Genomic DNA, 12,929 nt, shown 5'->3' with positions numbered 1-12,929 from the left:
TGCAGACATGATACAGGAGATGGTCAGAGACTGCAGACATGGTACAGGAGACAGTCAGAGACTGCAGACATGGTACAGGAGACAGTCAGAGACTGCAGACATGGTACAAGAGATGATCAGAGACTGCAGACATGGTACAGGAGATGGTCAGAGACTGCAGACATGGTACAGGAGATGATCAGAGTCTGCAGACATGGTACAGGAGATGATCAGAGACTGCAGACATCATACAGGAGACGGTCAGAGACTGCAGACATAGTACAGGAGACAGTCAGAGACTGCAGACATGGTACAGGAGATGATCAGAGACTGCAGACATGATACAGGAGACAGTCAGAGACTGCAGACATGGTACAGGAGATGATCAGAGACTGCAGACATGATACAGGAGACAGTCAGAGACTGCAGACATGGTACAGGAGATGATCAGAGACTGCAGACATAGTACAGGAGACAGTCAGAGACTGCAGACATAGTAAAGGAGACAGTCAGAGACTGCAGACACAGTACAGGAGATGATCAGAGACTACAGACATGGTACAGGAGATGATCAGAGACTGCAGACATAGTACAGGAGATGGTCAGAGACTGCAGACATGATATAGGAGATAATCAGAGACTGCAGACATGATACAGGAGACGGTCAGAGACTGCAGACATAGTACAGGAGACAGTCAGAGACTGCAGACATGGTACAGGAGATGATCAGAGACTGCAGACATAGTACAGGAGATGGTCAGAGACTGCAGACATGATATAGGAGATAATCAGAGACTGCAGACAATAGTACAGAAGATGGTCCATTAGACCTCTTTCACACTGGAGGTTTTTTTCAGGCACTTTAGCATTAAAAACAGCGCCTGAAAAAAGCCTCATCTGTAATCAGCCCGGGTGCTTTCACACTGGAGCGGTGCGCTTGCGGGATGTCCAAAAATGTCCTGCAAGTAGGTTCTTTGAGGCACTTTTGTATGTGTATACACATCGGCGCCCCCCACCTCTGCAGGCGCCTGAGTGCAAAGCACCCTGCACACCCTGCCTAGGATCGGCCCTGGCTGTGACAGTGACAGGTGCCTGAATGTATAGAATTAAAAGTTTTGCGCTAAAGCCATTTGCTTTAAAGTATGTTTTCTCAACCAGGGTTCCTCCAGAGTTTACTAAGGGTTCCTTGAGTAATGAGCAACTTTTGCCTCTCAAGCCTCGTACACACGCCCGGTTTACTTGGCAAGAACCAGCAAGAAAACTGCTGGCAGAGCTTTCTTCCCGAGTAAACCGAGCGTGTGTTTCTCGTCAAAAAAACTGCCTAAAATCTCGACGAGAAAAATAGAGAACCTGCTCACTATTTTCTTACCTGTATACTTACCTGTCGCCGTGGAAACCCGCCGCATGCTCAAAATTACTTTGACGCATGCTCGGTAGCTTCCTAGGCATAGGTAGGGTGCAGCAAGATGGCGGTGACGGCATGGAATGTAACGAGCGCATGCTCGTCGTACGCGATGACGTCACCGCGTTCTTGCCATTCAAAAGAACCGCAGTCTGTCTGTACACTCGGGCGGCAAAAGTTTCTTGCCAAGAATCTCGTCAGGAAAAACAACGTTTTTTTCCTGACAAGATTCTGGCCCGTGTGTACAGGGCTTCAGATAAGTTCCCACTGACACCATTGATCTTCTTGGCTAATTCTTCTCATTTTCACAAGTGTAAGGAGCATTCTTCCCACTGACCATTACACTAATGTACCATGAGTTGTAGATATAGTCATTTTTAGCATGGGTTCCCCGAGATTGTAAAGTAATTTCAAGGGTTCTGCTGTGTTGAGAAAGGTTGCTCTATACAATTATTATGTGAATATATATAAACACACACTTAAATGCTGCGTACACACGGTCGGAATTTCCGACAACAAATGTTCGATGGGAGCTTTTTGTCAGAAATTCCGACATTTGCTGTCGGAATTTCCGACAACCAAAATTTGAGAGTTGATTCTCAAATTTTTCCGACAACAAAATTCCGACGCTCAAAATTCCATGCATGCTCTGAATCAATTACGAGACGTTAGCGCTCGGTCTGGTAAAACTAGCGTTCGTAATGGAGATAGCACATTCGTCACGCTGTAATGGACTGAAAATTACAAGGCTGAAAAGTGCGAATAATCTCTCACCAAACTTCTACTAACACAACTGGTATTGAACTTCCCTTTAACCACTTAAGGACCGGACCAATATGCTGCTAAATGACCCAAGAGGTTTTTACAATTCGGCACTGCGTCGCTTTAACAGACAATTGCACGGTCGTGCGACGTGGCTCCCAAACAAAATTGGTGTCCTTTTTTCCCCACAAATAGAGCTTTCTTTTGGTGGTATTTGATCACCTCTGCGGTTTTTATTTTTTGCGCTTTAAAAAAAAATAGAGCGACAATTTTGAAAAAAATGCAATATTTTTTACTTTTTGCTATAATAAATATCCCCCAAAAACATATATAAATTTTTTTTTTTCCTCAGTTTAGGCCGATACGTATTCTTCTACCTATTTTTGGTAAAAAAAATCACAATAAGCGTTTATCGATTGGTTTGCGCAAAATTGATAGCGTTTACAAAATAGGGGATAGTTTTATTATTTTTATTTTTTTTACTACTATTGGCGGCGATCAGTGATTTTTTTCGTGACTGCGACATTATGGCAGACACTTCGGACAATTTTGACACATTTTTGGGACCATTGTCATTTTCACAGCAAAAAATGCATTTAAATTGCATTGTTTATTGTGAAAATGACAGTTGCAGTTTGGGAGTTAACCACAGGGGGCGCTGTAGGAGTTAGGGTTCACCTAGTGTGTGTTTACAACTGTAGGGGGGTGTGGCTGTAGGACTGACATCATCAATCGAGTCTCCCTAATAAAAGGGATCACTCGATCGACGCAGCCGCCACAGTGAAGCACGGGGAAGCCGTGTTTACATACGGCTCTCCCCGTTCTTCAGCTCCGGGGAGCGATCGCGATGGAGCGGCTATAAACAAATAGCCGCGCCGTCGTCTCGGATCGCTCCCCGCGGAAATCCGACCGCCGCATGTAGCGGGGGGGGGGGTCCTGATCGGACCCCCTACCCACGTCTAGGCAGGAACGTACAGGTACGCCAATGTGCCTGTACAGTACGTGCCATTCTGCCGACGTATATGTACATGCGGCGATCGGGAAGTGGTTAATAGTGCCGTCGTACGTCTTGTATGTCACTGCGTTTTTGGCGTTCGGAATTTCCAACAACATTTGTGCGACCGTGTGTATGCAAGACAAGTTTGAGCCAACATCTGTCGGAAAAAAATCCACGGTTTTGTTGACAGAATGTCCGATCGTCTGTACGTGACAAAAGTGATTGTAAACCCTTTACAACACACTTTTTGCTACAGGTAAGCCTATAATAAGACTTACCTGTCGATACCCTGAATGGTTTAGGAGGTATCCCCTGTCCTCTGTATGTGCCAATGTCATGTGCACTAAATCAATAGCACGTATGTGCTGTTGCTTCAGTGAGTGTGCCGTTACCGGTGGCTCCCGCGCGCATTCACCAAAAATAAAAAAATACACCCTTAAAGCCGGCCATACACGGTTCGAAGAATTTTCGGACGAATTTCGCACCGTTAGTGGGCTGCAGCAACAGCCGATTTTCGTGCGGCAATCAAATTTGAGGAATCGGACATGTTGGAAATTTTTTGAAAAACAAACGATTTTCTAATCAATGATGGGAGAATCGTGCGTGAAATGTAATAGAAAAAAAAATGCAAGAAAAGAAAATTCCCGGAGAAAAAATAATATTTACCGGCAACATGAAGGCTTGGTCGGCCGAATTTCGAAAATCAATGGTGGCATCATCGGATCACAAAAATAACGAACTTTCTGATTTTGAAAAGAAAATTTGTTCGAAATTCGACCGTGTATGGCCTGCTTAAGTTATAGAAAATTAATTGATAAATAAATTTGAACCGCACGCTTTAAAAGTGAAAAACATAATTAATAGGGCTGCGGAAATTAACGATTAATGCTTTGATTAAACGTACATTTTTTTGATCGATCAAAATTATTTTGATCGGTTACTCACCTCTCGGCCATCTTCCGGGTCTCCGCTGACTCGCCCATAGGAAAGGCAGCGGCTTCGGCCTTGCTCCGGAGCGGCGGAGTTTGGTCTACAAACTACAGGATATGTTTAATGAATTTGTATTGGTGGTAATCAGCAATTTATAGCTGGACTGCGACATTGTGGTGGGCAAAACAGATACTAATTAGTTATTTATGAAAGGCAAATCCACTTTGCACTACAAGTGCACTGCAAGTGAAGTCGCTGTAGATCTGAGGGGGACTTGCAAGTAAAATAAAAAAACAGCATTTTAGCTTGCACATGATTGGATGATAAAATCAGCAGAGCTTCCCCTCATTTCAGATCTACCCCTCGATTGATAGTTTGGGCATGTGTATTGTGACAGACTCAACCAGGGCAGGGGATTTTGGAGAAGACTAGGGGCAAGCCTCCTACCCACTGATTATGGCCCATTGAGAGAGCAGATCATTTTCTAATGGTGGACAACCACGTAATCAGGACTGTCTTTAAGGCATGCCTCATACTTGCCAACTATCCCAGTTTAAATTCCCTTGTCCCTTGAAGTTTTAGTCCTGTGCTGTGTCCTGATACCTCAGTGTGAAGTGCTGCTACTAATGCTGCCCAGCTCTGCCCTATTGTTGTGTATAGATGACTCACCTGCAGACCCTGTGTTTACATGTAAATAACCATCATTCATATGTAAATAACTAGACCATTCATATGTAAATAACTAGACCATTCATATGTGAATAGTGGAAACATTCATATGTAAATAGCTGAGGCTGGGGGCATTCATATGTAAATAAAGGTGGCATTCATATGTATATCATGCCCCTCTGCAGTGAAGAGATGATGTGCTGTAACCTCTAGCAACCGATCAGTGAGCCGTAATGTGTGATGTAACCTCTAGCAGCCAATCATTGAGCAGTATTACTGTAGCGTAATCTCTAGAGCCAATTAACAAGAATGTGTTGATTCTTAATAATGTGTACTGTAACCTCTAGTAACTAATCAGTGAGCCGTAATGTGTGCTGTAACCTCTAGCAACCAGTCAGTAAGTGGTAATGATATGCTGCAACCTCTGGCAACCAATCGCAATCACTGCCTGATCTGATACAGTAAACTGATTTTAAAGTGGGGGTAAAGGAACAAAAATGTTTTCCTTTAAAATAACAAACATGTTATACTTACCTCCACTGTGCAGTTCGTTTTGCACAGAGTGGCTCCGATCCACGTCTTCTGGGGTCCCTCGGCGGCTGTCTCTGGTCCTCCCCACAAGTACTGATCACAGTCATGCGAGAGAGCTCGCATGGTGGTGAGTAATTGCGGGCACGCTCCTGTGATACAGCGAGAGGCCATAGCTGTGGCAGAGGTCCCAAGCCAGGCCTGTGGCACTGTATGGCCCCGTACACACGGCCGAGGAACTCGACGTGCCAAACACATCGAGTTCCTCGGCCAGTTCAGCCCTGAAGCCGCCGAGGAGCTCGGCGGGCCGAGAGCTCCCATAGAACAACGAGGAAATAGAGAACATGTTCTCTATTTCCTCGCCGAGCTCCTCGTCGGCTTCCTCGGCGAAATTGTACACACAGCCGGGTTTCTCGGCAGAATTCAGCCAGAAACTCGGTCGGAAGCTGAATTCTGCCGAGGAAACTGGTCGTGTGTACGGGGCCTATCACTCGGCCCCGCCCCTCTGCGCCGCGTCACTGGATGTGATTGACAGCAGCGCCAGCCAATGGCTGCGCTGCTCTCAATCCATCCTCTCTAGTCAATCAGCGGCCAGGCTGAGCGGCGAAGAGGATCTCGGGACCGTGCGCGGGACTTTCGAGGGGTCAGGTATGATGAGCAAAATTGCATGGGGGGGGGGCCCAATAACTTTTTTGCCCAGGGTCCAATCAACATTAAAGACGGCCCTGCACGTAATGGACGCCGAGAGCGAGGCTTACTTCTCTGTATAAGGACAACAAAGCTTCCCTTCTAGAGTGGATGGAAAGGTGTAATATTATTCTTGTACAGGTTAATGGTCAGAGGAAATATAGTGGCCCTCCTGCAGACTGGGTTGGAGAGGCTCCTTCACTTGGGACAGAAATATTTATCAACAAAGTCCCTCAAGAGATCTATTAATTCCACCTTTTCAGACTACCGGAGCATTGTATGAGTTTGTCTCCTAGACTGTTGTAGACTGTTGCTGGATAGTCTGCTGTGGGGTGGGATCACTGTTTGTTATGTGTTTATTGTTAAATAGATCTCTCCAATTGTGTGCCTTTTTAATATGCATTCCCATTGTTAATTGAGTCACCTATTTAGCTAGATTCAGGTAGAGTTAGGTCGGCGTATCAGTAGATAAGCCGACCGAACTCAGAATCTGCGCCGACCTATGTTTAAGTGTATTCTCAAACAGAGATATGCTTAAACATATCTAAGATACGACGGCTTGCGCTGTCCTATCTTAGGTTGCAATATTGAGGCTGGCCACTCGGTGGCGCTTCCATTGCGATCGGCGTAGAATATGTAAATCAGTAGATACGCCTATTCACGAACGTACGCCCGTAAACTTTTACTTTGTTTGCGTAAGTTGTCCGTGAATAGGAATTTACGTTGTTTACGTCCACGTCGAAATCAATAGGCCCGTGCGGCGGACATAGCCGCAATGCACACTGGGAAATGTAGGCGCACGGCGCATGCGCAGTTGAAAAAAAACGTCAATCGCGTCGGGTCAAGCCTCATTATCATAAAACACGCCCCCTTAGACAAATTTGAATTAGGCGCCCTTACTCCCGCCCGATTTAGGCTACGCCACCGTAACTTAGCAGGCAAGTACATTGTGAATCATGTACTTGCCTCGCTAACTTACGGCGGCGTAGCTTAAATGCCTTAAGCTACGCCGCCTTAAAGTTGCGGCCATCTATGTGAATCTAGCTAATTGTTTCTGTCTGTTGGCTAATGTGTCTAACTCCTGGCACCTGGCCACACCTAGTCCTGCCCATTGATTTCTGTATTGACTCTGTTATTGAAACCCTCCGCTGTGAGTGTCAGTGCCCGGGAGGAGGAAAGGATTTGGCTCAGTCATGGAAGGAAAAGGAAAATATTTGTTTACCTTATAAAGCTTGTGCATCACATAGGAACTGGAGTTGGTACTTCTGATGCCGCGTACACACGATCGTTTTTCGGGTTGTAAAAAATTACGTTTTTTTTAATGTCATTAAAAATTATCTTATGTGGGCTTCAGAGCATTTTTCGGGATCTAAAAAAAGGCCACATTTTTTTTCGAACATGCTCTATTTTTTCACGACGTGTTTAACGTTGTCGTTTTTAAGGTTGTAAAAAATTATCGTGTGTGGGCTTTAACAACGTGAAAAACCCGCGCATGCTCAGAAGCAAGTTATGAGACGGGAGCGCTCGTTCTGGTAAAACTACCGTTCATAATGGAGTAAGCACATTCATCACGCTGTAACAGACTGAAAAGAACGAATCGTCTTTTACTAACACGGAATCAGCAAAAGCAGCCCCAAGAGTGGCGTCATCTGCATGGAACTTCCCCTTTATAGTGCCGTTGTACGTGTTGTACGTCACCGCGCTTTGCTGGAGCATTTTTTTTTCACGATCGTGTGTAGGCAAATCCTTTTAATGACCGGGTTGAAAAAAACTTTGTTTTTTCTAGAGCCTGAAAAACGTCATTTTTTACAACCTGAAAAACGATCGGCATCAGACTGTCATGCAGGAGCTCTTATGCCGCGTACACACCATCACTTTATGTGATGAAAAAAAACGACACTTTCTGTGAAGTAAAAAACGACGTTTTTGAAACTTCAATTTTCAAAGACGAAGTTGCCTACACACCATCGTTTTCTCACAATGATCTTGCAAAGTGAGGTTACGTTCCACCACGTTTTTCCATTGAAGCTTGTTTCTGGGCATGCGTGGATGAAAAAACGTCTTAGAAAACGACGTTTTTTGCTACACACGGTCAATTTCTGTGAAGTAAAAAGTGCACTTTTGAAAAACGACACATAAAATTGAAGCATGCTTCAATTTTTTTTGGTCGTTTTTTACAAGACATAAAACGACGTTTTCCCACACACACGGTCAATTAAAGTGACGTTTTTAAAAACGTCATTTTTTTTCATCACATAAAGTGATGGTGTGTACGCGGCATTAGTTTACTTTTACACATTGATGCAATGTTACCGCTGACCACTAGAGGGGGGATTTGCAGAAGAAGCTGCAAGCTAATAGTAACATTCCAATACACATTGCACACTCCATGTAGATTCCATTGTCATTCCCTGAGTCTGTCTATGCAAATTGACAGACTTTTCACTTCTCAAAATGTTTTATTTTGCAACACAAAGATAAGCTTTTTTTTCCAAACATTATAGTGCAGTATTTTGTTATGTATATTGGATAGTTTTTCCAGCTCCTGGTAGCTCCTCAATCCAGCTGACAGTACAGAGCTTTGTGGAATACGGTCCCTATAATCAGCTTCTTCTTGTACACTGCGGCTACGGATGACCCCTGAATCACTGAGCCGTTATTGACGTAAACCCGCGTCACTATCGGGTGATCTGAGTGAATGTTCTGTATACGGATCACCTGCAAAATCAATACAGCTTCTGTTATTTCTCCATTGTGCTTCTCAGTCATAAATGCAGCATAGACACCGATAGGTAGATTCACAAAGAGTTGATTGATTGATTGATTTTTGAGCTTAATTAGGCGCCAAATGCCCACTGTGAAGTGAGCGTCTAAGCTCAGGCCGTCTAAGTTAGGCCGGCTTATCAGTAGATAAGCCGCCCTAACTCTGAATCTATGCCGGCGTTTGTTTAAGTGTATTCTCAAACAGAGATACACTTAAACAAAGCTAAGATAGGCCGGCTTGCGCCATTCTATCTTAGCTTGCAATGTTCCTGTTGTCCGATAGATGGCGCTTCCATTGCGGCCGGCGTAGATTATGTAAATGAGGGTATACGCCGATTCACGAACGTACACCAGGCCTACACCATCGCATTACGTCGTTTCCGTAAGGGAAAGGCCGCCTAAAGTTATTCCACCTATGAGGTGGAATAACAATGTTAAGTATGGCCGCCGTTCCCGCCGCGAGGTTCGAATTTTTTACGTCGTTTGCGCAAGTCGTCCGCCAATCGGGATTTACGTAGTTTACGTACACGTCAAAATCAATAGGCCCGTACGGCGTACTTAGCCGCAATGCGCACTGGGAAATGTAGTCGCCCGGCGCATGCGCAGTGTCAAAAAACGTCAAAAAACTTGAGGTCAAGCCTCATTTCCATACAACACGCCCCCCTCCAAGTCATTTGAATTAGGCGCCCTTACGCCCGCTCGTTTTAGGCTACGCCGCCGAAAATGAGCAGGTAAGTGGTTTGAGAATCACTACTAGCCTAACTAATTTACGTCGGTGTAGCCTAAAAAGGCTAGGCTAGGCCGCCCTAAAGTTAGGCGCCCCTACGTGAATCTACCTATGAGGACCTCATTTATAAGTGTGAAGAGCTCTTGCGCCAAAAATGCCATTCAGGCAGGCATTCAGGCATTTTTTTTTTTTTACTGATCTAAATGCAGCCAATTGTTTTAATGGGCTTGTTCACACAGATGTACAGTAAGGCCTGGATTCAGAGACGAGTTACGACGGCGTATCTCCGGATACGCCATCGTAACTCTGAGTGTGCAGGGTCGTATCTATGCATAGATTTCCCTAAGATCCGACCGGCGTAAGTCTCTTACACCGTCGTATCTTAGGCTGCATATTTACGCTGGCCGCTAGGTGGCGCTTCCGTAGATTTACGTGAGGAATATGCAAATTAGGTAAATACGCTGATTCAGAAACGTACATCCGCCCGGCGCAATTTTTTACGTCGTTTGCGGAAGGCTTTTTCCGGCGTAAAGTTACTCCTCATAAAGCAGGGGTAAGTCATGTTAAGTACGGACGTCGGAAACACACGAACAGCGTCGTATTTGATGTCGTTTACGTAAGTCGTTCGCGAATAGGGCTGTACGTAAGTTACGTTCTCGTCGAAAGCATTGACAGTTTGCGGCGTAATTTGGAGCATGCGCACTTGGAAACGTTCACGGACGGCCCATGCGCCGTTCGTAAAAAATGTCAAATACGTGGGGTCACAATTTATATAAAACACGCCCACATTTATTTGGTTTATTGATACAGGGGAGGATAATTTGTTGTTGAGGATCTATTGTTGCTGGGGGGGGGGGGTCTACTGATTGCAGTGGTAATTTTACTGCTTTTTGTACTATTAACAAATTCCATAAAAATTACCTAGAACCACAACATGATACTTTGGTTCTTTACTCTTGAAAAGGGGCAGTACAGAGAGGTAGATAGGAGATTGAACACAGTGGAGATACGCCGTCGTAAGTCTTTGAGAATCTGGGCCATAGCGTCTACAAAATAGGGGATAGTTTTATGGCATTTTTATTATTATTATTTTTTTTTTTTTTACTAGTAATGGCAGCGATCTACGATTTTTATCTTGACTGTGATATTACAGCGGACACATCGGACACTTTTGACACTATTTTGCGACCATTGTCATTTATACAGCGACCAGTGCTATAAAAATGCAGATTGCTGTGTGAATGACACTGGCAGGGAAGGGGTTAGCCACTAGGAAGGGGTAAAGTTTGTCCTAGGGAGTGATTCTAACTGTGGGGGGGCTGTGCTACAAGTGACACGATGACAGGGAGCAGTAGATCAGTGTCCTGTCACTAGGCAGAATAGGGAAATGCTAGGCGACAGATTCAAAGCAGGTGCGTTGCTTTGCCTGCCGTGCCATTCTGCCAATGTATATAGTCGTGAGAACGTTGGCAAGTGGTTAATATATTAAAAATGATACACTAACCTCAGAGCCAGGGGGATCTTCCTCCTTGTATTCAGACACTTTAAATAAATCTGGATGTGCTCCTGTCCAAACATCGCCTGTAACTGGATCCACAAATAGGTTATCTGCACAAGTATCTACGTCAACTGCCTGGTTGGGGAAAAAAATGAAGGAAATGTAATAATGTGCTTTGTATCCATGAATATATATATATACATACAAGAGAAGGAGACAGAGAGAGAGAGAGAGAGAGAGAGAGAGAGAGAGAGAGAGAGAGAGAGAGAAGAAAGAAAAAAGTGAGAGAGAACGAGGGAGAGAATGACAGAGTGTGAACCTCAACATCCTGGGAGCCAAACCAGGGTGGCACAGAGAGACTTAAAAGCCTAAGGCCCCTTTCACATTGAGGAGTTTTTCAGGCGGTAAAGCGCTAAAAATAGCGCTGCTATCCCGCCTGAAAAACTCCTGCACTGCAGACTCAATGTGAAAGCCCGAGGGCTTTCACACTGAGGCGATGCGCTGGCGGGAGACAAAAAAATCTCCTGTCAGCAGCATCTTTGGAGCGGTGAGAGGAGCGGCATGTATACCGCTCCTTCACCGCTCCTTCCCATTGAAAACAATGGGAACCGCGGCAATACCGCCCGCAATGCGCCTCTATAGAGGCGCATTGCGGGCGGTATTAACCCTTTATCGGCCGCTAGCGGGGGTTAATACCGCACCGCTAGCGGCCGAATCCCACGGCAATCCCGGCGGTATAGCGCCGCTCTTTTTAGCGGCGTTATACCGCCACCGCGGCTCCTGCCTCAATGTGAAAGGGGCCTTAGTAGAGTGGACTGTGCCTACAGAGTGACCAGGGAGTCCTAGAGGATAAGACCCACTTCTTGCTATGGTGCCTCAAGTATTCAATAGTGAGGGACACTGCTCTCCAGAGACCCTCTGCTCTCATCCCAGATTTCACTTCATTATCTTTAGCAAAAGAAAGGGGGTCAACGAAGAACAGAGGGCCAGATTCAGGTACAATTGCGGCGGCGCAACGTAACCCGTTTACGTTACACCGCCGCAAGTTTTCAGTGTTAGTGCCTGTTCCACAAAGCACTTACTTGTAAACTTGCGGCGGTATATCGTAAACACGTCCGGCGCAAGCCCGCCCAATTCAAATGGGGCGTGTACCATTTAAATTAGGCGCGCTCCCGCGCCGGACGTTCTGCGCATGCTCCGTTCGCAATTTTCCCGACGTGCTTTGCGCAAAATTACGGCGCGCCGACGTGTTTGTGAATCAAGACGTGCGTAACGTACTTACGCCGAAAAAAATAAATAAAATCGACGCGGGAACGACGGCCATACTTTAACATGGTGGAGTAATTTTACACCATGTTAATAGCACACCTAACTTTGCGACGGGAAAAAAAGACTTGCGCCGACGTAACGAACGCGAAAACCTTCGTGGATCGCCGTAACTGCTAATTTGCATACCCGACGCTGGAAAACGACGCAAACTCCACCCAGCGGCGGCCGAGGTACTGCATCCTAAGATTCGACGGTGTAAGTCAATTACACCTGTCGGATCTTAGGGATATCTATGCGGAACTGATTCTATGAATCAGTTGCATAGATACTCTGAGAGATACGACGGCGTTTCAGAGATACGCCGTTGTATCTCTTCTGTGAATCTGGCCCAGAATACCTAGAAGCAGAAGACAGGTGTAGCACCCGCCTAGTTAGGCTGCTAGGTTTGGTTTTTGATCTTGCTGTAATCAGGGGAGCAGTAATTGTTTAGCCTGGTCTGTTCAGGGCTTCACAGGCTGGACGTTTGATTGCTTTCCCCTGCCTCTAGAAGACTAGGGAGAATTCAAATGATCAGCACGAACACTGAGCAGGGCCTAGCCAATACTTGGGGAGGTATATCCAGAAGGTGGCTGTGATGCTGTTAAATAGTCTGGACCCCCGAGGAGATTGTCCTTCTCCCCCCCCCCCCCCCCCCCCCCGTTTTAAAGAAAGAATCAAT

At 45.5% G+C, this 12,929-nt stretch overlaps 1 protein-coding gene across 1 annotated transcript in view; it reads right to left on the bottom strand.

Moving 5' to 3' along the window:
- Positions 1–8,400: 8,400 nt before the first annotated feature.
- LOC120939889 (serum paraoxonase/arylesterase 2-like) overlaps positions 8,401–12,929 on the bottom strand; it is a 32,324-nt gene continuing 27,795 nt past the window's right edge. The window contains exons 8-9 of the mRNA XM_040352305.1: positions 10,949–11,077; positions 8,401–8,672 (exon numbers count right to left, since the gene is read on the bottom strand). Of these exons, the coding sequence (XP_040208239.1) occupies positions 8,511–8,672; positions 10,949–11,077 (291 nt within the window). The 3' untranslated portion in view covers positions 8,401–8,510. The remainder of the gene's footprint in view (positions 8,673–10,948; positions 11,078–12,929) is intronic.

This window comes from Rana temporaria, chromosome 5, assembly GCF_905171775.1.
Source record: "Rana temporaria chromosome 5, aRanTem1.1, whole genome shotgun sequence".
NCBI lineage: Eukaryota > Metazoa > Chordata > Amphibia > Anura > Ranidae > Rana > Rana temporaria.
The sequence above is the reverse complement of the archived record's forward strand: the minus strand, read 5'-3'. Positions and strand labels throughout refer to the sequence as shown.